This window comes from Heliangelus exortis, chromosome 5 (genome assembly GCF_036169615.1).
Source record: "Heliangelus exortis chromosome 5, bHelExo1.hap1, whole genome shotgun sequence".
In the NCBI taxonomy this organism is placed as follows: domain Eukaryota; kingdom Metazoa; phylum Chordata; class Aves; order Apodiformes; family Trochilidae; genus Heliangelus; species Heliangelus exortis.
In genome coordinates, this window is record NC_092426.1 from 16436460 (window position 1) to 16463243 (window position 26784).

Genomic DNA, 26784 nt, shown 5'->3' on the forward strand with positions numbered 1-26784 from the left:
CAAAAGTAAAACTGACACTCCACACTATTTGTACGAAGGAGCCATTCGCTAGAGATGCAAAAATTTAATAAGGAACTTAATTTATTTTGCATTGTCATTATTTTCCCTTTTAATATTATGATGTAGCATTTACTGTCTCTGAAGCAGAGGGTCTTCTAAAATCAAGTGACAAAAGTCAGTGAATCAATTATTTTTCAGTCTGAAAGTGTCTTCTGTGATCTTCTTTTCTATACTTATAGTCTTGATATAATGCTGTCATAAAAGCCGTAGCTGGGTGGATGTTTTCAATGAAGTTACCTGTGTACCATATGCTACAGGGTGATACCTCAACAGAATACCTGCAGTGCTATGTGGAAAGACCTTAAAAAGTTTTACCAGGAATACTCTGAAACCCTTAGATAGTAAGTTGAATTTCTGGGAAGAAAGCTATTTGCCAAAGTGCCCTAAAACCAAGTTGTGGTACTTAAGCAATTCTATGGCAGAAAGCTCTTACCAACTTTAAATAGTTCAACTCAATCTCTCTACAGGAAACTGTAAAGAAGTGTATATGTAAATATGTACATGCATTTTTTTTTTTTTTAAACATATATGCATGCAGACACACACAACTATATAATACTGGCATGTGAATAAAGCATTCACAAAAGACAGGTCATTCCATTGGTGCTGGATATACCAGAATCAGAATACAGCTGCTGTATGTGACATGGCATTGCAAATTAACAATTGTTACACCATGTCAAAGGACGGGGATCAACAGCATTCAGAAGGAACAAGTTAGAAATTACTGTAAACAGGAAATGGAAAGAAAAGTGATTTGTGTGATCTGTCTCAAGGGAATGAGGACAGCTTCAGATGCATCAGATTGCTTTCAACACAGACTGATAGGCTACAGTAAGATAAAGAGGTCTAATATGGTTTGAAACACATCTTCCCTAAAAACGAAGTGAAAACCTCCTGCCAGGGCAGTGTGTCCCACGAAGCTAAGAGGAGCGGGTGAACATTGCCCCAAGCACTGCAACGTGTACTGGGAACACGGATGTGCCCCCCAGCGCCTTCTCCCACTCCCACCTCACATCACACCAAGGGAGGCCACGGTGCAGAGCCGGGAGAGCTAATGAAGCTTTTGTTCTGTGACCTGTCAGCGATCACACGGGTCGGTTTATCTCACAGTAAATTCAGCCTCTGCAGCCTCCCCAGATCACTGCTCCGCTCACTGCCCTGGGGTCGGGTCGGGTCGCGGCCGCCACACGTTCCCCCAGCCCAGGCCTCACCTAAGGGCGAAGGCGGCGGGTACGACCCTGGGCGCCTCCCTCTCCGCAGCCCCCTCAGCGGTGCCAGGCGCCCGGGGACCCCGCTGCCCGTGTCCCTGCAGCCTGCGTGACCTGAGCGCGTAGCACGGCCGCGGCGCTGCCACTCGGCGCTGAGCATTGGCCTGAAGGCGGGCGGACATACCGACGTGCCTCACTGAGGGCGGCAGCTGCCCCAGCACCAGGAGGCTGCGGGATCCCAGCCGATCTGTGCCGTACCGTGCCGCACAGCACGAACGGGCCGCTGCTGCGGGCTCGCACACACCGCCCCCGCCGTGCGCAGAGGCGGAGGTTCAGCGGGCGGTCAGAACTCTACGGGAATCCTTCCCTTCCTTTCCCGCCCCGCCGCCCGTCCGTCCGTCCGCCGCTCCTCCCTGCCCTGTCGCGTCCATCGGCGAGGGGATACCCTGCTCCCGCATCCCGCCAGCGCTTCCCCGCCGCCCGCCGCCCCCCGCCCAGGCTGGAGAGCTGCTCGGCTCCCCCCCGGTGCTACTGCGAGTGGGGAGGCCCACGAGCGTTCCTTCCCCTCCCCCCCCCCTCAAGTACAATGGAACCATCCCGCAAAACGAGGGAAAGGCGCCACCGCCGCTTGCCCAGATGATTGCCAGCCCCGGTGGCCAATCAGCGCCTCCTGTTTTACCAAGGCAACCTAGCGCCCGCCCCCGAGCGGGGCAGCGGGAGCGGGAGAGGCGGGCGGGAATGTTTACAAACAAGATCAGGGAGTACAGGGATTCGGGGTGGGGGGAGCGGAGGGGGCGGGGCCAGCGATTGGCGCAGCCGCGGATCCAATCGGGGCTCGCGCCGCGCGGCGGAAGGGGGCACGTCGCGCGGCCTCTGCCCAACCGGCGGCGGGGTTGGCGGGTTCGCGCGCCCAATGAGCGCCCGGCGGGGGGAGGGAGGGAGGGAGGGAGGGGGCGCGAGCGCCTGAGTAGGAGCCGCTCCTGAGGCCGCCCCCTCCTCCCGGCGCGCGCTGCCTGTCCCGGGCTGCCTGGGCCGCGCCGGGCTGGGCTCCGCTCCGCTCCTTGCTGCTGGGCGGGGAGGGCGGCCGGCGCAAGGGGGAGGGGAGCCGCAAGGACCTGGGCTGGCTCTGAGGGCCGGGGGAGGGAAGCCGACGTGCGTGTGCCTCCCTGTATTTTAATAACTGTTGTTGGGTAGTGTGGGCTGTTTTTTTCTTTTTTTCTTTTTCCACCCATTTTCTCAAGGCGAAGGGGAGAACAGCCGCCCTCAGTGCGCCTGCATGGCTTCGCTCCCTCGGAGCGCCCCTGGAAAATAAAATCCGCCTCGGGCCGGGTGACGTCCCGCAGCCTCCGCTCACACACACGCGGGGAGCGGTAGCGGCGGGGGAGCGCCCGCCCGTGAGAACATGGAGGGACCCTCGGGCCCGGCGGAGGAAGCGGAGCTGCCGCTCCTCACCGTCAAGCACGAGCTGAGGAATGGTGAGCGGGGGAGGCGGAGGAGGTCATGGCGGGGGTGTGGGTGTGTGGGGTATCGGCGGGGGGGACACTGAGGGGAGCGCTCCCGCCTGAGGGGAGGGCGGTGGGAAGAGCGAGGGGTGACGGAGGGGGCCCGGGCTGCCGGGAGTTAGGGAAGTGCTGAGGAAGGAGGTTCAAGAGAGTTGATCGGGACCAGTAGGGAAATCTCTGAGGGAGATGAGGGTCAACCATTTTTTTCAAAAATTGAAATTGTATTTTTGATATTTATGGCTATATCAGTGTTGAGCCTGAGGGGTGGATGTTTCTTCCAGTCCGAAATGATGTTTTATGTGACAGCTTTTCTCTGACCTCACAGTGAAATGCCGGAATTGTAGGGAGGGGAACGTGCCAACATGTAGCCGCAGAGTTATATGGCTTTTCAGTCTACGGTTCTACTTGTAGCCTAATAGTTGCTTGAAGACCCCTGGACAACATGTTCAACACGTGAAATATAACACGACTTTTTTAAGATACAGCCAAAATGATCTGTCGTAGGTAACTGTTGGATAAGGTCTTTATGTATTTTTAATAGGGAATTGGCTTCTCAGAAGTTTCCAGGTAACTTGAATACTGGAATCAGTCGAGATTTTACTGTTTATTTAAATGTGCTTTTAAAACATAATCAAGATGTGGGTTCTCTGTGTTTATTAGCAGTGGAGGTGCGTTTAACCCATGTTCTTCGTTCCTTTTCTCTCATGTTCTTCGTTCCTTTTCTCTCATGTTCTTCGTTCCTTTTCTCTCATGTTCTTCGTTCCTTTTCTCTCATGTTCTTCGTTCCTTTTCTCTCATGTTCTTCGTTCCTTTTCTCTCATGTCCTTTCTTCATGGTGAAGTGAAAGTATACGGTGCTGTTAATCACAGAAGTTTGAGAGAACCGTCCTCCGGGTTTATGTAATTGACAGTCTCTAGTGGGCCGATGGATGGGGAAGGCAGGTGGGGCTGGGTCTCTTCGGTCGCGTTTAGCCTGCTATCCCCCTGTCGCTCCGGTCTAGGGGCTCTGTGGAGGTGCCCCAGTGGAACGTAGCTATCACTGCAGCTTTGAAAAAACAAAACAAAACAACAAACCACAAAAAAACCAGACTCTCTTCCTGATAGCTACGCAGAAACCAAAGGGACTGTAGTTTCCTTCTTTCAAGAAGAAGCAAAAGAACTGGTGGAAAACATATTTGTTTCTCTGTGTTGCTCGATTTCATTGTGCAGGAGGGGAAGAGGCAAGGGGGAAAGGAAGTGTAACACATTTATACTATTTATTTACCTAACTATGTCTAGATTTCTTTTTTATAAAAGTTGAGACAGCAAATATCCCAGTGGGATAGTTCTTTAAAGATTGAGGAATAAACACAGCACATAAACTAGACAAAGCTCTGTCTAATATAGCCTAATAAACAATTTTCATTTTTATCCTGATCTTATGAGCTTTATAGATTCAGAAGTGCCTGAATTTTAATTTTAAAATCTTAGACTTCTTTGTGCCTTTTTAAGATTTGGGAATTCAGCTTAATAGGAATTGCTGGCTTCTCTCCTCCTCATTCTCTTCTCCTTATTAAGTATTTAGAAAACTCTGCTTTCGGAAAAATGCTTTCTAGCAATGGCTTGTCTATTTCTGGAGCATTAGGGTGGAGGAGGGAGCTGCTCATGTACTCCTGGGAAACTCCTACTCCTGAAGGTGTCAATAGTGTCATTGCTATGCAAGACATAGCAAGATGCTGTTTCAGAACTTCTCTGAAACACAATGGTCTGAGACTTTGAGGAGAAAAATTGCAGTCAGCTTCTGTTCATATAGAAATATATAAATAATCTGTAGGATACTTCAGATATTTTTCTTAATTCTTTTTGTATTGGTTCTGGCTGTGTGGGTTCCTAGCTGCTGGTTGTGGTCAACCTATCACAGCTTGTCTGCAGCATGGTTATTTGCTTTTGCTTTGTTTTGGGAAAGAGTGTGGGGATGTGCAAGAACTAGAACCAGAGACAGTATTTTCATTGTTCTTAAGTACTGGGGTTGTATACCATAAATATCCCTTTAATGTGCAATTTGTTAAGATTCCAGTGTTCCCCACCTCTCTGTGTTCTTTCTTTGATGTTGCTAGCTCTGTGACTAATTTTATGATTTAGAATTACATATCAAAAGTAGCTGTCAGTTTGGCAGATGAAAAAGAGGTCAGTCTCCACAGTGCTGTGAAAGAATGTGCTATTGTGGTAGAAATAGTGGCTTCTTTGTGAAGGGAGTGTCTCATTTTCATATGATGGAAGTTGTTGCTTGAACCTCTTGATAACAGTCTCAAAGAATTGTATATTCAAATCAGCTGGACACAGGTAAGCCTAGAGTTATACTTTGCACTTGCAATTACTTAGATCATGGAATTACTCTTAAAATACTAAATGAATTAGAGACAGGCATTGATTATGGTCAAGTGAGTGAGTGAACATAGTATAAAGCTTGAATTTAAGATTAAATTAATATCTTCAAGAATTAAACAGATGATTGTTGTTACCTTCGAGCAAGTATTGCGGCGTATGGAAATGCGCAGTTAGGGCGCATGCAGTGCTATTTCTACACAGCTTCCAGTTGATTGTTAACCCTATAATACCGTGATTTGACTTCTTTTAAACTTTGACCTAGAAATTATGGTGCTAGCTTTGATGTGTAAGGTCAACTTTAATTTTGTTTTTTATCCCATATTCTTAAGGCCCTGAAACTCCTTCGTTGCATGACTAAAAAGCAATTGCTGAAAAAAACACTTCACAGGCACGTAGACTGGGCCTGTGATAGGGAAGGAAATTGGGTGCCTCTATGAGATGCCATGTGATTTGCTGTATTGCAAATACTGGGCACTGCTCTGTATATATATATTTTATTTTAATCATGAAAGGAATCAGCATTCACTGTTCCTGTTGGGGAAAGTGCAAACCTGTATGTGGTTCAATAATTGTTACTACAGTTGGTTATTTTGCAGGTTAGACACAGCAGTGACTTTTAGGACACATTGGTAAATGATGATTTTCTCCTAATGTATTGGGTAACTTTTTTTTTCTTTTTTTCATTTTCCTCCTGTCACACCATTTCTTCCTTAATAGGAACCTCACAAGTCAGCAGCTTCAGAATAGTCACCATCTTTTCTCACTTTGTGAAGGAAATGAATTTCTGGGGGAAAGTGGGATAGCCTCTTTTCAGGAAGTAGAAGAAAAAATATGTCAAAGATGAAATGGTAGGAATTGGTGACTGTCCCTGATGCTCTCCAGTGAAAATAGTAAGAAATAGAAATTTTATGCAAAGTCTGGTTTTGGACTCTTGTAAACATTTTATTTTTTAAAGGCTAACACCAGCATTAGCATAATTGCTAATCTTTTTTTATTTCTAAGAAGTTATGTGTTACTTACATTGAAAAAATAAAATTGTTGCCTCTTCAGATTTCCTGTTTCCTGGTAATGCCGTTTATAGCAAAGAGGAAGCCCTGTGTGATAGGGAAGGATGTGTGCATAGAGGGAAAGACTTGTGATTTGGGAAATTAGGATCTAGAACTCTTGCCAGTGATACTGATCCCCCTCACTTTCTGTTGTAGTTCTGTTTTTGGAAAAAAATTTAAATAGTATCAAAGGGTCCTGATCCTTCAGTGTATGTGACTAGATAGGAGGCCGCCTGTCTTGCAATGCACATCTGCAGGCCCTGGAGAGAGGCAGAGATCAGGACATCTGGGACCTTGAAGGGAACTTAGGAGACATTCCATGAATGTAAGGGAGATAAGCAGGCAGTATGTATGTTTGTTTTGATTTAAGACTTTGTTGTTTTTCTTTTGGCAAGGGGTTACTGGTTTCATTTTAATGCTATCACAAACTTTGAGCTCAATAACTTGCTTCGGTTTGTGATTTGTCTGACTGTACCACATGACATGCAAAAAGGCCTGAGTAGGCCAGAAGCCACCATTGCAATGGGCTGCAGGGCTCCAGAGGCAGAAAAATTTGGAACTTTCACTTGAGTCCAATAGTCTAACTTACAATTCAGTATGAAGCTACAAAAAGCAAAACATGGACTATTTGCAGGGTCTAAGTATTCCAAGTTCTTAATTTTTCCTTCTTGGATTAGAACTTAAACTGTTACATGGTAAGGCATTGTGATAATTTCTATGACTAAAAAGCGTGATGAATCATAGAGTATTTGACCTTCTATGGAGCTGTACCAGGCACTTCTACAGTATCCTATTTTTTAAAGGAAATGATTTTATAAAAGTTTAAAGAAAATTTTAATTTTTTTTTTTTTCTGCAAGACATTTTTTTGACTGTAGTAATTCTGTAAATCAAGTGATAATAATAGAGGATATCAAAGCTTGGATTGCTTTTACTTCTACTTTTCACTTTTGAACACTAAAATACGTGTTTTCTTGTTGCTGTGGAAAGTATAAAGAGTGCTTTATGATAGTAAGTTTATGAATCATCCTTAATAAAAACTTAAATATCTGGATTTTACTCTTTACAGAATCATTACTTGTAAAAGTGTTTTGTAGCCTCGGAATTTATTATTTATCTTCTGGTAGCTTTGATTATGATAAACTTCGATTATGAAGGGGAAGAATGATTATTTATCCTCTCCTCAGCCTTTGGAATTTAACAAACTTGTCTAAAATGATCTGTAAAAGAGCCTAGTGCTTTTCTCTCACTTTGCTCTCATCGCTTCAGTGATACTCTACAAGATGTGTACTATAATTGAGAACTAGTAGTTGCAGTCTTCATAGTTAGCCTGCTGGTTAGCTTAGTTAGAGTGTTACAAATATGATGGTTTAAAAGCTCATGCTAGATTCCATAAAAAAGTTAGGAGATTTATATGCCACTTCAATGCATGTTAGAATGCTGTTTAGAAGGGAATACTGAAAACTCTTGCCAGAGTTGCTTAAATTAAGGAGAGGGCCTAGGGATCTGAGGCTGTGATTTCCAGCTGTATTCTTCATATGAATATTTTTGTTGGATACCCTTCATTGCTAGCATAATCTGATATGTGATGGTAAACATTTTTTCTTTTTAAATGATTATACAATAGTAATGATGAGGTGCAAGCTCTCCTATGATTTCTTTGCTTCTGACTCATTCGGTAGACAAGGTAGATGACCTGGTTTACGAAGGACTTGCATTGTACTCCCTCACTTTGTTTGGTTTTGTGTTTTGTTTTCGGATCCATTGTTACTGTTTCCCATTCTCATTTTTTTGTTGAAGTCTGTAAATATTTTGTGCCAGCTTGGACAAGTGGTTATAAAAGCTTTACCTGAGAGAGGATGATTCTGAAGGTAATTCTTATATTCCCTGGTTAATGTCCACAGAAGCTAATTCGTAATTAATTCTGTCAAAATTGAAATTGTCAGTTGCTTTCTTTTGTTGATAAATTAATCTGTATTCTGTTATTTTTAGCACTGTGTCCAAAGTACCTGTGTTTGAATAAAGTGTATTGTTTTCAAAGTGCTGTTCTGTTTTCTGATTATGAAGACCAAAACTGATTTGTATCTTAGGTATAATTTCATTTAAAAAGGTATGTCCAGTGTTGAGGTAACTGTTATTTTGATATGGCTATTTCAATTTGTTCAGTGGTAGATAATCATTCACAACTTTATTCATTAGCATCTTGCCTAATTACATTTTGGGTTTCTTTGGCTATTATGTGATGTACAGTGTTAATGCACATCATGTTTCTAGCTAACCACGGAGGTGCTTCTAAGTTGACCTTCTAGTGATTCATATCACAGTAATGACAAACCTCATGGCAAAATCATCTATGTAGTAGCAGAAGAGCTGCTGCTGATGAATGCAAATGCATCCTAGCATGGAGTGTTTCAGCCTGTTGTGGATCTGGATCATTAAACTCAGATATCTGCACTTGTATCTTTATTTCAGATTCTGATGTACAAATGATAACTCTGGTGTGATAGTCTTCTGCAGCTTCAGTGTGTTTTCATAATGGTAATGATTGTTTCCTTCATGTTCCACACAACATTTCATGCTTCTGAATGTCCACACACTGTATTCTGCCTTGCTAGTATTTCAGAGGTCTTTATCTTTGCCTGCTTAAAGTTTTGTCTTCAGGCCTTCTAGAATGGGATCAGCAACTTTGTGGGATCTAATATTTTTAATTTTTTTTTTTTCATCCAGATGGTCTTAATTCTCTCTAATTTTAAATAAAAGTTGTCATCTTAGAGATCAGAGTAACATGAACTGGATTTTCTCTTGCTTGATGCAAGTTTAGAATGGTGTGCATGTTTGCTGTTTTTCTCTGTGTTCTTTTTTAACCTAAGACCTGACAATTACTAGTTAGTGATTGTCCAATTTCAAGGACTGGAGTATTTTTCACTTCCCTTCACAAATAGTTCTCAGTTGCTGTAACAAGTTACAAACAAATTTTTATATTTAGCAGGGAAAAAAAGTATGACATTCTAAATGCATTTTCTTTGATGACTAACAAGCAGTAGTTGTGTGGTTTCTAGTATATGGTGCCTTTTTTTGGGGGGGGGGGAGGGCTGGGGAGAAGGTTGTGTGCGTGTTTGTTTTGTTTTTGGGAAAGGAATGTGCTAGTTTTGGCTTATTTCAAAGATCAACACCCACTCTTCACTCAGTAGGGGGGATAATCTCGAGTTTGTGTTCATATAACTTTGAAAGCAACATATGTTCCTTTGTTGCTGTGATTTAGACAAGTTGGTGTTAGGTGACTGGAGATGGGTCATTTTCTGAAGTAAAAGGTTAGGATCAAGTTGATCTTACTACCAGGCATTGGACACCTAACAGTTTGACTTTGTACAGTGTTTTCTCTCCTGTTTTCCTTCCTGCTTTTTCTGTTCTTCTTTAAATTGTCTGAGTTTCATTGTGTTCTGCTCAATAAAACAGCGGAGAGCTGAGAGTAGCAAGCTTCCAGGCAGAGCTTGTACTTGCAGGTTGATTGAAATAGTTCAGTAGAGGAAGCTCTGGTATTGCCTGACTGCTTCAAAACCAATATGCATTGCAGTCCAGAAAAGAGAGGAGAGAGCACATTTGAACTTGAAAACAGTTATTATTGAAATAGTTTTTAAGATCATGAAAGTACACTTAAAAGCAAATAGAGTAATTTACACAGTGCCAGCTTGCACAGTTACTTGTTCACACTTGTGTGACACACTTGGTCATCTCAAAGTTATGGTATAGTGCACATGACAGTCGTGTCTCCTATGTCATCTGGATGGACATCCTTCATCAGGTTCCCAGAGTTTACCAGGCTGTCATAATTCCAGAGGCCTGAGAACAATATTCATACTGATATGAACAATACCACGCATTAATGACCCTCTATGTGGAGTTGTCTTTACAGTGGGAATATTTCTAGATCTTTGCATTCTTTTTCGTTTGAGAGTTGATAATTGTGACCAGTACCATTGCTTTCTCTTTGTTTTTATGGGTGCCATGACGTCTTGGCCTTTCCCTTTATTCTTGGTGAGTTGATTTATCTTGCTCTTGCCTGCAGCTGCTTACTCTCCATCTTACCATTACTGGTCCAATAATGATTATTGTGGACTACAGCAGAAAACCAGTAATTGACAGCTTTTTCTGATTGTGTCCCTGTGCAGTTAGCTTATCTCCTAGCGAGGTCTATCATCTTATGGCTTGTTTTCTTGATGTACTGCCATCTTCATCCTCCTGTGTCATGTGTAGCTGCAGGTCATTTCTGGAGAAACTCTCATCCTGTTGTCTTGAGCAGTACTTGCTTCCTGTCCAAGCTAGTTGCCTTCCTGATGTGTCAGCAGACTTAGAAAATTTACTTCTTCGTGGCCTTTTTCTTCGTTTCCAAAGCTGCTTTCCTTGCACTTGATTTGTAAACAAAGAGGTTTCCCAGAGCTGCTGTTTCTGAAAGACATCTTTGCATATGATGAAATGTTGTGGTAGTATTTGCTAGAAATACTGGGAGATACATCCTTGAGTGTATATCCTGTTGCATTCTTGACAGATAGTTGTCTTTATGCAGGTTGCAGAGGTAGTTGTTGGGTCAGGTTCTGATGCAAGTCCTGTCATGGTGATGTCTGGTGAGGTGGGAGAAGCATTCCATTGTTCTGTCAGTCGTAATAATAGTGGCCTTGTTGCATTTCTTTAAAGCTTCTGAAACTTGCAACAGTTGTATTGTAACTGTGAAAAGAGTTCCTTGTGAAAGGTTCTCAAGCAGTGGTCATTTGGGTTCCTGGGAGTGACTGGTGAGCAGAATGACTAATTTTTGTGGACTTATGCTCCTGAAAGCAAGTTGCAGAACATGTTGGTATGGTGACTTTCATTCTTGAGGAACTGCACCTCATCTAGAATTGACATTCTAGATTTTTTTTTTTTCAAGTGTGCTTGATTTCAGCAGATGAAGACAAAGAGCTGCTTCAGCAGTTTTATTGGAAAGAATGTGGCTCAAGCACAAGCTCTTCAGCGTGCTTTTCTTGGGGTCTGATTTGAGAGATCAATTGAGTGCAGCAACCAAAGGTGTTGGAGCCAAGATATTGCCAACCATGGGAATGTCAGGGGAAGCATTTTATTGAAACTTATCTTTTCTTGGAGCTTTGAAAATTATTTTAACTTTTTAATGAAGGATAATTCTACTTCTTGCTTTATAGGAATTCTGAGAAAGGCTTTGTATGTCTCAATTGTCCTGTCATAGCTCTGTGTATGCAGCACCTTTTAGCTATCTGATCTTGTGGGATTACTTTTTTTTTCCCGTATAATGTGAAAAAATTAGGTGGTACTTACTTTATAGTGATCATATGCGTATTTGTGATGTATTTTTTCCCTTTTACTATGAAAATAAGATTAACCCTCAACAAATTTATTTATTCTTAAGGATAAGGCAATTAAACATCCTAAATGGAAATAAAAATGGGATTAAGAGAATAGTGCAAAATCATGGCTCACATTGAAACAAATACATAATAATTCAAAGTAGGTATCTCTCAGCTTTTTACTATGTTACCTCATGAAGATGGGAAAGGTTTAACTAAATGTTACTGAATGTGAGATACCAGTTAAATAGAGTTCATGGTACAGCTTAGATTAATGCATTGAGTTTTGGACTTTGTCTCTTTAGGACTGTAGCCAGTACTAGAAATCTTCAGGATGTTATTGGAGAGGCAGCATTGCTGTGTTTCATTCGTATTCCAAGAATATGACAGCATGAAACAACTGTTTTGCTTTCTAGAAGAATGTTTAATTGAAAAGCTTGCTGCTGACAGCTTTCAAGGGATGTGAGTTGGTAAAACTTTTGCAGAGTTCTATTTAATGGAAGATCCAAAGCAGTGGATTTCTCATTGAAAAATTTCTTACCACTGTGAGTTCAGCATGCACTTAGGTAGTATCCAGAGAAGTTCAGTGTCCTGAAACTCTTCAGTGACGTCCATGGATTCATTAAAACTGGACCCTCTGGGCCTCGTCTCTTTAGAATAGTTCCTGACTCCTGCTCTTCCTATCTTGAAAGACATTGTTTTGAAGTTGTTTATGTTGAGAACCATTCTCAGTACTTGTTAAGAAGAGTAATGTGTAGTATTAAGTTTCTTCAGACTGCTTTCTGACTGTGACATGACGTACTGTAATTACATAGACATTAACTCAGTCTAGATCTGCCTTAGCTGCTATTACGCCTTTCTTGGCACATGACTGCACCTTCCTTACAGCTGACTTCAGCAACGACTGTGATGTCTCACAGCAATAGTATTTGTTCTGTTTGCAGTGAAAATAACACAGCAAGTTTTGGCTCAACTCATGTGAGGCATATTGCTAATCTGTTGAAATGGAACTGATGACAGGAGTAATATTTTTCTGATTACAGTTTAACTGTGCTGTCTTTTAGGTTTTTTAATATGTAGTATTAGGAAAGCTCGTAGATTCACTCAGATTTGCAAAAATCATTGTTGTGGACTTGTGTTTTGGGAAAAAAATCCCAAAAGCTCTCAGATTTACTAGTCTACCAGTAGTTTCAGGTAGTCTCTCTGTATTCACTCCAGGTTTGATCAATCCATTATAAAGATGAATGATAAGAATTGAAAGCAATATTTGAGATTAAATTTTATCAGTACTTTACATCAGAATAATAGTGTTATCCTGTTCCAACCAGATGCGTTTTATGTAATCTCTACAGATTCCTAGCATTGTTGTAATAAGTCATTAATTTGCTCTTTCATTTATTTAGTGTTTGGATTTTTACATATTTGTTCCTCCTTTGCAGAGAAATGCCTTTCTGAAGATTTAAATTTTCTGTTTGAGTTGTTACTGTCGTTCTGTGAATGGAGATTAAATATACATTCTCATAAGTAATTCAGAAAGCTCACTGTCTAGGTAAAGTTCCTTAGAAATACCAAACCAAATGAGGATTTCTCTTGAACAGAGTGAATAAATTCCAGCATCTCCTATCAAAGAGTTTTCCTTCTTGGATTATGAAATTTTGGGACATGAAATCAAAGGTGCTGCTATTGAAAGCTTTTTACACATCTTTCCTAAGCTTTTAAATTTTTTTTTTTTTTTTTTTTTTTTTTTACTAGCTTTTAAACTATAGTTTGGCTTGAAGTTTCTCTTTGAGAGGCATTCTTTTAGCAGCTGCGCCACTTCATGCAGCTTCTGCTGCTCGATGCTGCATCTTTAGTTGTGCTAGTAAACTCATGCAGCTTCTCGTTAAAGCAGCTCAGGGAACTGAACTTGGTTAAGAACAATGAAACTTAGTTGCTTTTTTGCCTTACCGCTTTTAACCGGGATCATTACAGTGAGCAGCTTTTCCAAATGGCCTGCAGTCATAGTGATGCAAATAAATGGATAATATTATGATAGGAAGGATGGAAAAAATGGGAGCTGCTTAAGGGTTTCTTTTAGCAGCTTATAAAGGAAAAAAGCTCAACAAACCAATAACAAAGCAACCCACCACAATTCTTTTTTTAAATAGGGCTCTGTACTTCTCTGCTTTAAAAATGTCTTTTTGAAAGAAAAAAAACCAAACACCCTCAAAGTGGTACAATTTGTATAAAACTAGAACCCCCTCCTCCCAAACTCCTAAACAAATGAATTTGCTTTGTAGCAGTTTAGATTTTTCCAGGCTTGTTGGCTATGTAGACCCAAGGTTTTTTCCCTGCTTTAAGAGGTCTGCTTACATCACCCCAAGCACCATATAATCCAGGAACACGAGAGTGTCTAGAGTGCTAGGGATGACCTGATTGCTGTCAATAACTGGGATTAGAGATTGCAGACAAGGTGGAACTAGGCTCTTTTTATAGTTGCCCAATGATATGATGAAAGAAGGTGTATACAAGCTAGATGAGTTTCAATTTTTTCATACCTCCAGGATCTTAGGTGGCAGCAAGAAAATTGCTCTCCCTTGATTTTTCCTGTTGAAAGAATACAGTATGCAACTGGAATGCCTTTTAGGGATGCTTATTTCATTCATCTGCTAACTTGTTTTTACTGAATCTGTAGTAACATGTAAGAATGTTTCAGGGTACTATGTATCTGACTTGTGTTTTTTTTTCCGCAGCAAATTTGACAGGTCATGCAGAGAAAGTTGGTATTGAAAATTTCGAACTCCTGAAAGTCCTTGGAACAGGGGGTAAGATGCACTATTTTTCTAAGCTGAATGTTGAAAGCATTGCTCTTAAGCATGGTTTGTATTCTAGCTGAGGTCTTGGTAACTGGGACATTCTTTAGCAAGATGTATCATCTGTGTATTGCACAGTGTAATTTTTCTTTTTTTTGTCAAATATTGGGAAGTTTGCCATCCCGTTATAGCTTACAGAACTTTTGAAGATGCACTTTAAAAAAAACATGAAAAAGGGCTTGATTTGTGACAATTTTATACAGTTTGTGGAAAATCATTTAAGTTAAGGCATGATCTTGGTAATTTCGTTAAGTTTTCAGACTGCTTTTAAAAGAATTTCTGATAAAAAGCAGTACTATTAGTACATTACTGAATAGGATGCTCTGCTATTTAACTACGTTTTAGAGTTGTCATTGGCTCTACTAGTTTTATTCTGTCCTCTTTAAATCTTAGTAATTCTTAAAATGGAAAATGCAAACTGTTATATTACAGATTTCATCACAATGTTGAAGATTTGTAAGATGTTGTAGGATTGGTGACTGCAACCAACAAAAACGCTTTGTTTCCCCTTTGTTAAAAGAACACATGCAGAGGCCTGGTACACAGACCAAAAGTGTTCCTTATGGCTTTTTGTGCTTTTTTTGGTTCAGAATTAACATCAGATGCAGTATTGAGTAGATTGTAATAATCAGGAAGGTAAACTGTCATTAAGGTCTTTAGAAGTTATACATTAATTATGCTATTAAGTTGTGGCTGTTACCAGCCATGAACATTCAGCAGTGAGGCTATAGTTGCACAAGCTGCTACATCACAATCACCCAAGAGTCTTTTCCTGTTTCTGAAGTAATTTTTTTTCATGTTTGAATTTAACAGAGTTTAGAACTCAACCCTTGCAGTTGAATTTCAGTTGGTGGTGGAAGAGGCAAGGAATGTTTAATATTCATAGGAAGATGTATTGAGTCTTAGTGGGGTTGACAAAAATGAAGTTACTTACTGTTATGCATTTATGTGAGGATGTCTTTCTCAATTGCTGATGGAAACATTGGATTAATTTTTAATTACATATGTGTGTGCAAATGAAAATCAGCTCTATACCTGATTTTTTTTTTTTTTTTTCACCACTGCCATTAGTCTGAGATCACCTTAATATTGAAGTGGTTGTATTTGGAATACAAATTAAGTTTGGTTGGTTTCGTAAGTGTTAGTCTTCAAGTTCAGACTGGTAGTAGCCTGACCTTCTACCCTCTTCAGGCAGTACTTCTGGAATACCCCTTTTGCTGCTGTTTAACTGTTGTCTGTTGATGCAGCTTTCCATGTTCCCTTTTCATGAACAGGTTAGCCAAATTTTATTTGGCCTGGGATATTCTTAAACATAGCAGATAATACTGAGGCTCATAGTGCAAAGCTGTTTTCTCTGGTTAACAGCGTAATTTTTCAGTGACTCATTTTAGAAAAGGCTACTTGACAATGGGATTGTGTATATGTCAAGGAAAAAAAAAAACTAAGGAACATGCCTGTTTTCATCCTGCCCTGGTAGTCACATTGCTACAGAAACGTCTGTGTTAGACTTTCACGTCTAAAAGATTTCTGCAAACCTCAGGAATCCAAGGACAGCTTGAGTAGGTTTTTGTTTTTTTATTTTGCCAAGGAAATAGTTGTTGCACTTTTTTTAATCTGTAATTCTAGTAGTCTGAGGTTATTGGTCTGGAAATCTAAACCATTAGGACAGACAATTTCCTAGCTTGAAAAACATTCTGGGGTTTGCCAGAAGCAAAAATCCCCTCTGGTTTTTGTAAGAGGTTTCTGAAAGAAACAATAGGATATACCTGGGTGAAGGCTTCTCTTCTGTAACTGTCACTCAACATATTTTTTGATGCAGCTCTAAATGTAATCTTCAGTTCCTGTGTATTTCTAATTAGTACAGTCAGAATAGTTTCTGTATGTTTTTCATTGACTGGACAGAGCAGAACAGAAATTGAAGAGAAAGATACTGGCCATTTGGCTAAGTTGATCCCCAAATGTTCTGCTGCCAAGTAAATTTTTGAGATAATTAAGCCTACAGTTACAGAACCACAGTGAACTTCTGACTCTGGTCCTTTTAGTTTAATAACATAACTTTTGTAAAAACTTAGTTTTTAAGAAGTTCTAGAACTATGGTGTAATTAACAAGAATTATTATGCAAGCACTCCATCTTAAGTATGGAAAACCAACTTAAATGCTATAAACCTTGCAGTATCTGCTGCATATGAACTCTGGGGCTATGCATTCAGTTATGTAGCTATCTTACTGACCATTTCTTTTCCCTTTGCAAGGGACCTTGCATTTTTACGTACAACTTCCATAGCAGAGAGTATTTTTCCAGAACTTCATAAGATGCTCATGACCTGTTTGCATGCAAACTTTTCTATAAAATATTTTGTTGTGTCATGAGTTATGGGGTCCTGCAATTTACTGTTCTTATACTTGAATTTAGGTTGAACAAGTACATATGATGACTCTGACTTCACAGTTCTTTATACTACAATGTGTATTTACTGGGAGGTATGAGACAAATTATAAAGAAAACTGTCTATAATCACAATAAGATAAGCCAGAGATACCTGGAATAGCAGGTGCTTACTGCAGACTTGTCTTAAATGATACTGTCCAAGAGTGAGGCATCATTTAGAACCTGTACTTTCTTCTACAAAACTACTAGGATGCATTTCAAATGATGAGGAGAAGGTTCAAAAGATACTTGCATTCCTTCTGTAATGATAAGTAAGAGTTTGAATTATCTTGTTTTGTAGGTTTTATTCTATTAGAATAAGAAGGATATTTTCCTCAATGTAGATGTAATTTTTATCTGTCTAGCTGGCAGTCTAAATGCAGTAAAGCTAAATGCCATCCCTCTAAGTAGTAACTGCCCATTGCCTAGGCTGAGTTGCAGGTGCTTATTAGATGCCTCTCTTACCTTTCAGAAAGAAAAATAAAGCAATAATTTCATATTTTTTCAAGTATTTTCAAGTGTGTGTGTGTGTGTTTTATCTTTTTTTTTTTCCTTATTTTTCCCTTCATTTTCAGTCAGACTCTTTGGGGAAGGCCAGGGTGATTCCTGGAACTTAGAGACTTCTCTAAACAGACCAGGTATCTCCACTAGTGACTTGCCCCATATTGTGGGCAGGATGATTAAGAACTGTGGGTTCAGGGTTTTTTTGCTTTTTTTTTTTTTTTTTTTTTTTTTCCCCCCAGGTTGTAAGATTTTTCTAGAATTTTGTGAACTTGTGTTTTTTTACACTAGTAAATTTTGGGAAGATGAATACAGGGCTAGCTGTTAAGGTCATCTTGGACAAATTGATTGACAGAGACAAATGGAATACTATTGAGTTTTTTTGGGAGCAATATAAAGAAAAATGAGGAAGAGGGCATCTGATGGCTTCTGTCTATGTTGCTGTGTATTTTTAGGCAAGAGCTATCTTTACTCTGGCACTGAAAGCCTTGTCCTGGTTCAAGCTTTTAAATATTACTGAAGCTAATGCTAAATAAAAGCTGCTGTTCTAAAACTGTTCATTGTGGAGTTATGCAGCATGCAAAGTGTTTTCAAACTCATACTTAAGTGATCTACAGTACTAGAAGGAAGAATATAATAAAGCCTCGTAGTGATGACTGTAGATGCTGTTGTAATTAATTTATTTTAAATGTAGCTTGCCATGAAGGAGCTGGAATAACTAAAGAAGGAACTCAAAATATGTTGAATTAAATGATACCTTGCTTAAGTATACATAATTACAGTAGTTTTGTATAGACGTGGTGGTGGGTGTCTTCATGTAGCAGCACTGAAGGTTTACAGAAATCTTGATTTGTAAATTAGTTTTTCAAAAAGACAAAAATAGTAAGAATACTAAAAATAGTATCCTTGTGTACAGATGTTTTTCCTGTGAAAGTTTTTATTTTTTTACAACATTTTCTTCACGTATGGCTTGGTATAATTGCATGCTACTTACTACTTTAATTGGCATTTCTTTATTGCATTTTTTTCTGGTTTGTACTTGTATGCTCTCTCTCAATTGGTAGCATGGCTTTTGGTGTTGAAGGAATACCATAGTATACCCATTCCTGTTTTGACCCAAATCTTGCAGGTAAAAACATGGGAGCAAAAATCTGAGTTAGTAGCCTTTTGATCCGAGTTGGATCCCTTTATGTTGCATTAAGGAACGACTAATAGAATATAATAAAATTACCCTTTGAAGAAATCAGTAGCACACCATATCAGTAAAAAAAAAAAAAAAAAAAAAAATGAAAAAAAGTTAAAAAAAAAAAAAAAAGTTAAAAAAAAAATGTGCCACTGCTAATGAAGTTAATAATGTACTTGAATGTACTTGTTGCTCTGGGAGCAAATTATTGCTTACCTGAATTCTCTGATTTGCCTGCCTTAGTGTTGAGTACACACATTCTGAAATCCCAGTTTCTTTTTTGTTTTCATTGAAGTCGTCTCCTGCAGTTATTGTATAGCTTTCCTAGTTTGGAATTTTCAGATTTCCTGTCCATTGAATTAATGTTTCCAGCTGTTTTTTTCCTATCTATTTGAAGTTTTTTTTCCCCCTCTGCAATAAAAAACTTCTGTCTGTTCTATAGAACAAGGTTACTTTACTGCAAAGTAATCTAATTGCCTCTCAAAGCCATGAAATGAACAAGAGAAGGTGGCTGTTTTGCCTTATGCTTGCTCACTTGGTTTATTTGCTTCATTCTTTTTGAATGTTTTTTTAAAACGAAAAGTTTTATGTAGAATGCATTCTGGGGCATGGTTTTCTACACATGGTTTACTTATTTTTTTCTACTCACCTGGTGCTCCTTTTTGTTATAATAAATGCCACTTTCTTTCAGTCTTTCAATTGTGCTTAACAAGAGACAATGCAAGAGGTTCCCAAGCATGTGCCCTAGTAATCTAGTCTACTGCTACTGTCCAATAATGAAGACAGAAAATAATTAGAAACAAAAATATAACTTCCATGCATAAAAGAGACTATTTTATAAATGATCTTTTAGAATGAAATCTTTTTATGGAAAGGATTTTTTCCTTATATGTGGAAATTAGGATCTGAAAGGATATATTCATATGAAGGGAAGAAAATTGGTAGGAAGAATGTTAGATTTAAATAGTCAGCGCGAAAATCTTGTTATATAAGAAGGTATAATGAAGTTCCAGCTGAGAGGTCAGGAAGTATTCTGTCAAAGTTAAGACTGTACAATTAAGATCTTTTGAAGAATATCAAAGAAAATATTTTATATTATTCTCTCATAAAAGGAGAAAAAAAGTGGTGTTATTGTGATCAGGTGAGTGAGCCAGAATTAGGGAATGTCTAAAAATGAGTCAGAACTCAACAATTAATATTTTACTTCTGTGTCTGCTGAGGACAGCTAGGATGAAGAGTGAATGGAAGGTGGGATGGCTACTTAGAGACAGTTTGGAAACTGGTATGAAGAGCAGGCTGAAAAAAGGGGACACTCTTCAGTCTAGGAACCTGGACAGATTTCTTCTGTTCATCCATCAGATAATTCTGCAAGAATTCGTATTTTAAATTGGAGATCAGTAGCAAAGATTCTTACTGGTTCAGTATAACTGGAGAAAATAGGACATGCAATCCTACATTTACGAAGGAAAGAAAAAGATGATGAGCCAGGAAGCTATTTGTTAATTTTTCTGAACAGCAGTATGCAGTGCCTTCAAAGCTATTTTGAAAAAAATAAGCTGCATGAATTTTTTGTAATGTTTAAAAAACAATGGCATCCTTATCCAGTGGCAGATTCTTACACATGAGCCATCTAAAAACATACTTCCCTTGAAAAGACATATATTGCCTACCATACCTATTTACTGTAATAATGTAGTGTTTTTTTTAAAAGCTAAAGGTAAAAAAAGCAAAATGCTGGCAGAAAACAAATCTTAAGATGCAACTTGCTCTATCCTGTCCCATTCTGCCTTTCTCATTCATCTGAACTTATTCTTGCGGAGGTAACGTTAAAGTCCATTCAAGATTCTTGTCAACCTAATATATAAGGAAAGGTGACAGAGAATGTTTCATCTTTGACATTTGGTGCTGGACAATAAAAGTTGTGAACACTTCCTTAGAATGCTTTTAGTTGATCTCTTAAGTTGTTGCTTTAAAATTCTGTGTACCTTTGTCAAGTTTCGATAAATTCAGAAATTTGCATAAACCATCCCGTGTGCTATAAACAATAAGTAATTGCTTGCCTTTTTCACTGTGAGAATTATCTGGCATGGTGCAATAGCTTCATGTACTTACATTTATACAGAAAGAATAAAGAAGCAAAGAATACTTTGTTGTTAATTCATTGTCTTACATCAAGTGTGTTCCTTAGAATATTTGAATGACTTGCTGAGTTGTTACTTACAATGGTCTGTATTAGTATGAATGTGTATTCATGAAAAAGGTAGTAATGAAAGGAACTTTTAAAGCACCAAATGTATTTTTCTGCCTCACAAATTAAGTGAAAATTTGGTGTAAATTGATGGTATGAAATCTCTTACTCATTTTACAGGCCTGATACCCATACCAGTCTGAGACTGCTTTTTTCTTTACCTTTAGATTTTTATTTTATTCCTCTTAATAAACTCCATGGTTAGACTAACAGGGTTTTTTGTGTATGCTTATGTGTATATGTAGAGAGTATGTATTATATACTATTAGTTCTTCCATAATTTAAAATATTTCTCAATTATTCAGGGGGGGATGTTTGGGAGCTCTGTATATGTATTTCTTTATATGGCATATATCACCGGCTACATATTTCTGCCTTGGAAGTAGTTGAAATGTGCATCAGATTTTATGAGAATTAACATTAAAATGTGGCTCTCTGAGAAATTAAAAAGCATTTCTCAAACAAGATTATCAGATAAGGGCATTCTTGCATTTAGGTTATTTAGGTCTTTGCTGCCACTCAAATTAGTTTTGCAGTGCTGTCTTTTTAAGTAGATTTCTCGTGGTGATATCAGATTCTAGTGTTGAATGTATCATGAGTCATTTGATTAAAATAGTGCTACTTAAGATTTATTCTCATCAAAACTGCTGAGAATCCTCATCATTCTGTCAGTCCTTTTCAGATTTATAAAGAAACAATTTGTACCATGGCAAAACTCTATGCTGAAAATTCTTTTATGGTATAGTTTCTAGAGTTTTCCTCACAGCTATTACACTTACTAGATAATTTTCTTTTGACAGCTTTACATATTGCATGGTATACCACTTGCATTCTGCCACTTAAGGTGCATTATTGCATGTTTTTAGAAATAGTGATCAAAGATACAGGTACCCAAGTGTTAAAATCTAGAGGCTTTTGTTTATGTTAGCTTAACTTAGTGTTCTCCAACATTTCTGGTTAAATTAATGTCTCCCAGAAACCTAAGAAACCTGTTTTTCATACTCTAGACTGGGCTTTTTAGACAGGCACAAGGAAGTTCAGTGTCAAGCTTTGGTTAAAAATTGTTGGAAACTAGAGCTGCTCCTTAAAGCAGTTGAGAAATGCAAACTAAGGCCATTCTCTGCATCGTTTTTGTTGGATGTGATCAGAATGAAGAAATGTTACCTACATTTTTTGAGAAGTAACTATTTAAAAAGATAGAAATAGTACTTTTGGAAGCAGTTGTTTTAAACCTATGCTCTCAGTAATAAGCGTTTGGTTTTCAAATGCTAAAAATAATTTAACATCCAATGTCAGAAAAATAGGTGAATAAACTGCATGTGTAATGGTATTACTGTGGTCACTGTTAATTCAGAGCATTTGTATCTATACATCATGACATGATTTATGACCCTATTATGTCTATTTTACTAAAAATCTTTTTACATCTATGCTTTTCTCATTTCTTGTTGACCAACTGGTGATTTGATTAAGTCCGACTTAAATATACTTGAGATCTCATAGCTACAATTAAAGTTGGGGAGTGTGATATAATACTGAATATCTTCAAAAAGATGGTGCTGGGTATTTAACATTTGTCTCCCAAAACAGGTATGTTTACACCAGCCTATTCTGACTCTACCATTCTTGACAGATATGTTGTGAAAAGTTACAGGAAAGCTCTTACAGAGAATGAAGAGTTTTGTAAAAAAGGCAAGCAAGATTCCTTATGGTCTTATGAGTCATAAAAAGAGCTTCTTAAAAAGAATAGTTCATTCTGTGAGCATTACCACTTTTTTATACTGAATGAAGTAGAACTCTGTAGGGGGGAACAAAAAGTCTTGGTAGTTTGAAACTCTCTGTTACCTGTCTGGAAAAAAACCCAAACGGAATAATGTGGCTTTACATGTAATTATTTACTGGGACCAGTGTATGCTATAGCATTTTTAAAGACCAACTGTATTTGTGTCTCTCACACCAGGACAGTATACTGTGTGTAGTGTTTTTACAGCTTTAAGATAACTTGAGAATTCTTTTTCAGAAAGTAATGTAAATATAATAACAGTGGTGTGACAAAGCTGTTAAGTTTTCTCTCTCTCACGATGGTTTAAACAGACCCTACAAGAACATGGAGAGGCTTACAACAAAGGTTTCCTTGGTGAACTTGCATCAGCCTGCAGTTTGGGGTCTGCCCAAGCAAGAGATTGTCCTCTGTTTAGCAACGCTTCCCCTCAAGGATTTAAAAATCTTGTTGACATCTGCAGCATAATATAACCAGAGTTCCATAGCTTAACTGCATATTTGTGTGTTCTGGGTCTTCTTAATCTTGATGCCTGATAGTTTCATTTGTTATCTTAGTTATTCTGTTTCTAGAAACAAGAAAAAAATGTTCTTCAGGCAATTTTTTATTTTTTATTCTTTAACTTCTACATAAGTACTATACTTTTTTTAGGCTAAATAGAAAAAAAGTCTGTTTAGTTTCCTTCATAGTTAAATAATTCCTTTATGCTTTTACATATTTTTTTGTGTTGTGCACTACTTTTTTTTTTTTCCTGATGGGAGTGGGGGGATCTGGGACACAAGAGACAAAACCAGTGTGCATCACTGAAGATGTGAGTGCAGAGACTTCCTACCACAGCATAAGGGTTTTCTGGTTTTGTGTCACGGGTTTGGGGGATATGGTACATTTGTGTCATTTTTCCCCTTCAGTACTCAACCTGAAGTTCTAACATTTTCTTTGCTTTTTGAATTATCACTTGTTATCTGACAGGGTTGTCTGTGATAACTTCAGGTTTGTATGGTTCTTTTTCCCCCCTCAGTCATATCACTGTGCACAATTAATTTTTGTCATACTTCACAGGGATTACTTATGTACCTATTTTGAATTTTATCTGCCATTTTATTTTTTAACTGATTAATATTCTGGCATTAAGGCACAGTTTTTAGCAGTCAGCTTCAATTTCTGTTGTAATAGATAATTTATTAAACTGAAAATCAGTTACTCATGTATGACTGAATCAGGCAGGATAAATTTTTGTGATAACTTTCTTCCTCTGAAAAAGTTGAATATTTGTTTTTGGGCTTTTGTTAGCTAATACAGCTTTTCATTTGTAAGATGACCCCCCTCTTTGCACCTATGACCTTTTAAGACTTTTTTGTAAGGGAACTTAAGTACCTTTTAAATCTAAATAAGTCAGCCATGTCATTGTTCCTTCTTCCTCACTCCTTTGAGCATTTACTAATAGAAATAATTCTTGCAGTTTACAAAAGTAACATTCTTTCACATGGAAACTGTTTCTGTATCTACTAATTCTAACCTTTACTGTCCCTGCAAGACCCTATAGTGTAGGTATCATTTATTTGTGTACGGTTCCCAGGAGCCCTTTTGATTTAAAAATAAAGTATGTCCATATTTACCACTTACTACTCCAGTAGGAGGTGTATTTTTAACGAAATATGTACACAGAACACCCAGATTCAATAATTTAAATTTCTGAAAAGGCTACCTTTTAGTCCTGCTGACTATTTCTTTTACTGTTTCTGCTCAGAAAACTTTGAGGTAATTCCTCAGTTTATTGTAATTTAAGTCCACTATGAGACCCTCAAAATTCCTCTGTACAAAATATTGATGGAAAGAATTAATTGGCTTTTCTATGGGATTTTGGAACTTCAGTGGTATAAAGCCAGTAATGAAAGCATATGAATTTGGCAGGGATTTTTGAGGACAAAAAAATAGCGTATCTCTTGTTCCAAACTATTGCTAGATTCCGGGTGTGGAGTTTTAGGTTATGAAGGAACAAATCATTAGCTTTTAAAGTAGTTTTTAAATTCTGAAACTGACTGCTTTTCTCACTCTTGATGTGTTCAGTTAGTAAGCTCATTTGGCTGAAATTTTGCTCAGAAAAGGTAAGTTGGAAACAATGGAAGAAAATATTTTGGAAGACTGATTGGCCTGAGTGGTTACTGTTTGCCATAACAATGAATAATTTAAAATAATATATCTGCCAATGTGTAGTATGAGTAGGTGACCATTTTTTTGTTTCTTTGTTTTTTTTTTCCTCCCTACTTTTTCAAGCCTATGGAAAAGTGTTCCTAGTAAGGAAAGTAAGTGGCCACGATGCTGGAAAGCTGTATGCCATGAAAGTACTGAAGAAAGCAACAATAGTTCAAAAAGCCAAAACAACAGAGCACACAAGGACAGAACGACAAGTGCTGGAGCACATTAGGCAATCACCATTCTTGGTCACATTACATTATGCCTTCCAAACAGAGACAAAGCTTCATCTCATTTTAGGTGAGTAGTTTTCAGGAGTCAAGTCTCATGTCAATGAAAATTAAACAAAACAAAACCTGCCGTATTATCTCCTTAATTTTTTGTAGTATTTTTTCTTGTGGTCCTAAGTACTGTGTGTTTGGAGATTGCATGAGAGTCCATAGGAAGTAAAATACTGTTCATCATCAACAGTCTGTGGTTTTCCTGTTAGAATTTAAGTGTTCTATTCTGACTTAGGGAGGGGAGGTGGAAGTAAAGTGTTATCAGTGACTTCATGCAGCAAAAAATGTATGTGACTGTAAGTATCTAAACCAGAGAAATATTTTCTTGGATTTACCTGGAGGATGAAATTTTGATTTGTTCTTTTTAAACCATTATTACATAATTTTCTACACATTTTCCAATAAACTGCTAACATGAATGAAAAAGTTTTTAATGTGTATTGATTAGGGCGTTAAAGGGATTCAGTGTATTTTCTCTGTACTCTGTCACTGCATATGCAGCATAGAGCTTATTGGTGATGTGGGATGACCAAACGTGACTGTGCTTTTGGAATTAGTTGGTAGGAGAAAAAAAAAAAAGCAAGGAAATACTTACGCAGCAGAAATCTTCTAGTTCAAACATACTGCATGTTTTACGCTAAGAAGATAGTGTATATTATCCTTAATGGGCTCAGTATTTAAGTTGCATGGATCAGAGGACAGAGCTGTCAGTGTGCTGACTAGTTAGTATGCTGTTTTAGCACCGAAGTGCTGCAATCAGAAAGATCCTATCAGGCAGCTCTTTTTTACTGCACAAATGTGCTCGTACTGAGAGTGATGCCAGTTCAAGATAATTACACTTACATTTATTTCTACTCAAGTTCCTTACAATACTGGAATCTGCAAGTTGTTGGTATGGTTTCCTGCTGTTAAATGATGGTGAAAATAGTTGTGTTGGGGATCACTTTCTTATTTTACACATTCCATTGCTTCATTTTGGTAAGTCCTACCAGTGCCTTCCGTAGATCGTAACCGATAAGAGGTGCTTGCTAATCAACTATTGTATAGCAAGCCTGAATAGAACTTTCCACTTCTGTCTTTGCTATTTTACTTTCCATTTTGGTATGACGAACCACATCTAGTTCTGTGGAGTTCACAAGGTTGGCAGAAGACAGACTGGAAATTTCTTAGGGCTTTCAACTTGGTTATAGTTTCTGAATGTGCCAGTCTCTATATTCCCTGCCACTATTCTGTTTCAGGACAGCAGTGTTTTGTGGAAAGACCCCGAGATTAAGGAATTATATTCCTTTAGCTTTATTTCTCAGTTTCATTGCCTTTGAAGAGTCCTTTCTTTCTCAAGAAGGCAAAGGGATTTTTCTTCTGATAGTAAGGAACATATGCTTCAGTAGATGAAAAGAGTATTAAAATCAGCTATAAACCTTACTGCTTCAGAAAGCATGTGTTGCCAAAATTTATTTGATCTTTGACTATTGAGATACTTGCATGGTTTACTTTTTGGGTGTTAAGAGGCAATGCCTGAATGAAGAATACATTGTTTTAGTGAATTATTTGAAGGATTAAGTGGTCCTTTAATTGAAGTACTAGCTTTGCAATTCCTTTAAGCTTGTAACTTCCATTTATTTAACCTTTATTAACAGGTTGATTTTGACATTAATAAAATTTTATTAATATTGCATGGATCTACACCACTGGCTGTAAGTTTTTAGGAAGGTGTTCTATGCACATTATTTAGTTCGTATACTACCATGAGATAATGGAGGTGTCTGAGGATGTCAGACTTAAA

At 38.3% G+C, this 26784-nt stretch overlaps 2 protein-coding genes across 12 annotated transcripts in view; one reads left to right on the forward strand and one right to left on the reverse strand.

The window, feature by feature from the left end:
- DGLUCY (D-glutamate cyclase) overlaps positions 1–1658 on the reverse strand; it is a 41809-nt gene extending 40151 nt beyond the window's left edge. For 2 of the 10 annotated variants that reach the window (XR_011726246.1, XM_071745764.1), the window contains exon 1: positions 1275–1657. Coding sequence is in view for 6 of the 10 variants with exons in the window: in XM_071745764.1 (XP_071601865.1) it covers positions 1275–1431 (157 nt within the window). In the remaining 4 variants the exon portion in view is untranslated. Of the gene's footprint in view, positions 1–1274 lie in introns of all 10 variants that reach the window. The other 8 variants (XM_071745773.1, XM_071745762.1, XR_011726248.1 and 5 more) reach the window with 7 other exon arrangements.
- A 573-nt stretch (positions 1659–2231) lies between these two features.
- RPS6KA5 (ribosomal protein S6 kinase A5) overlaps positions 2232–26784 on the forward strand; it is a 72413-nt gene continuing 47860 nt past the window's right edge. For both annotated transcript variants that reach the window (XR_011726250.1, XM_071745775.1), the window contains exons 1-3: positions 2232–2746; positions 14267–14338; positions 24802–25020. Coding sequence is in view for 1 of the 2 variants with exons in the window: in XM_071745775.1 (XP_071601876.1) it covers positions 2674–2746; positions 14267–14338; positions 24802–25020 (364 nt within the window). In the remaining variant the exon portion in view is untranslated. The remainder of the gene's footprint in view (positions 2747–14266; positions 14339–24801; positions 25021–26784) is intronic.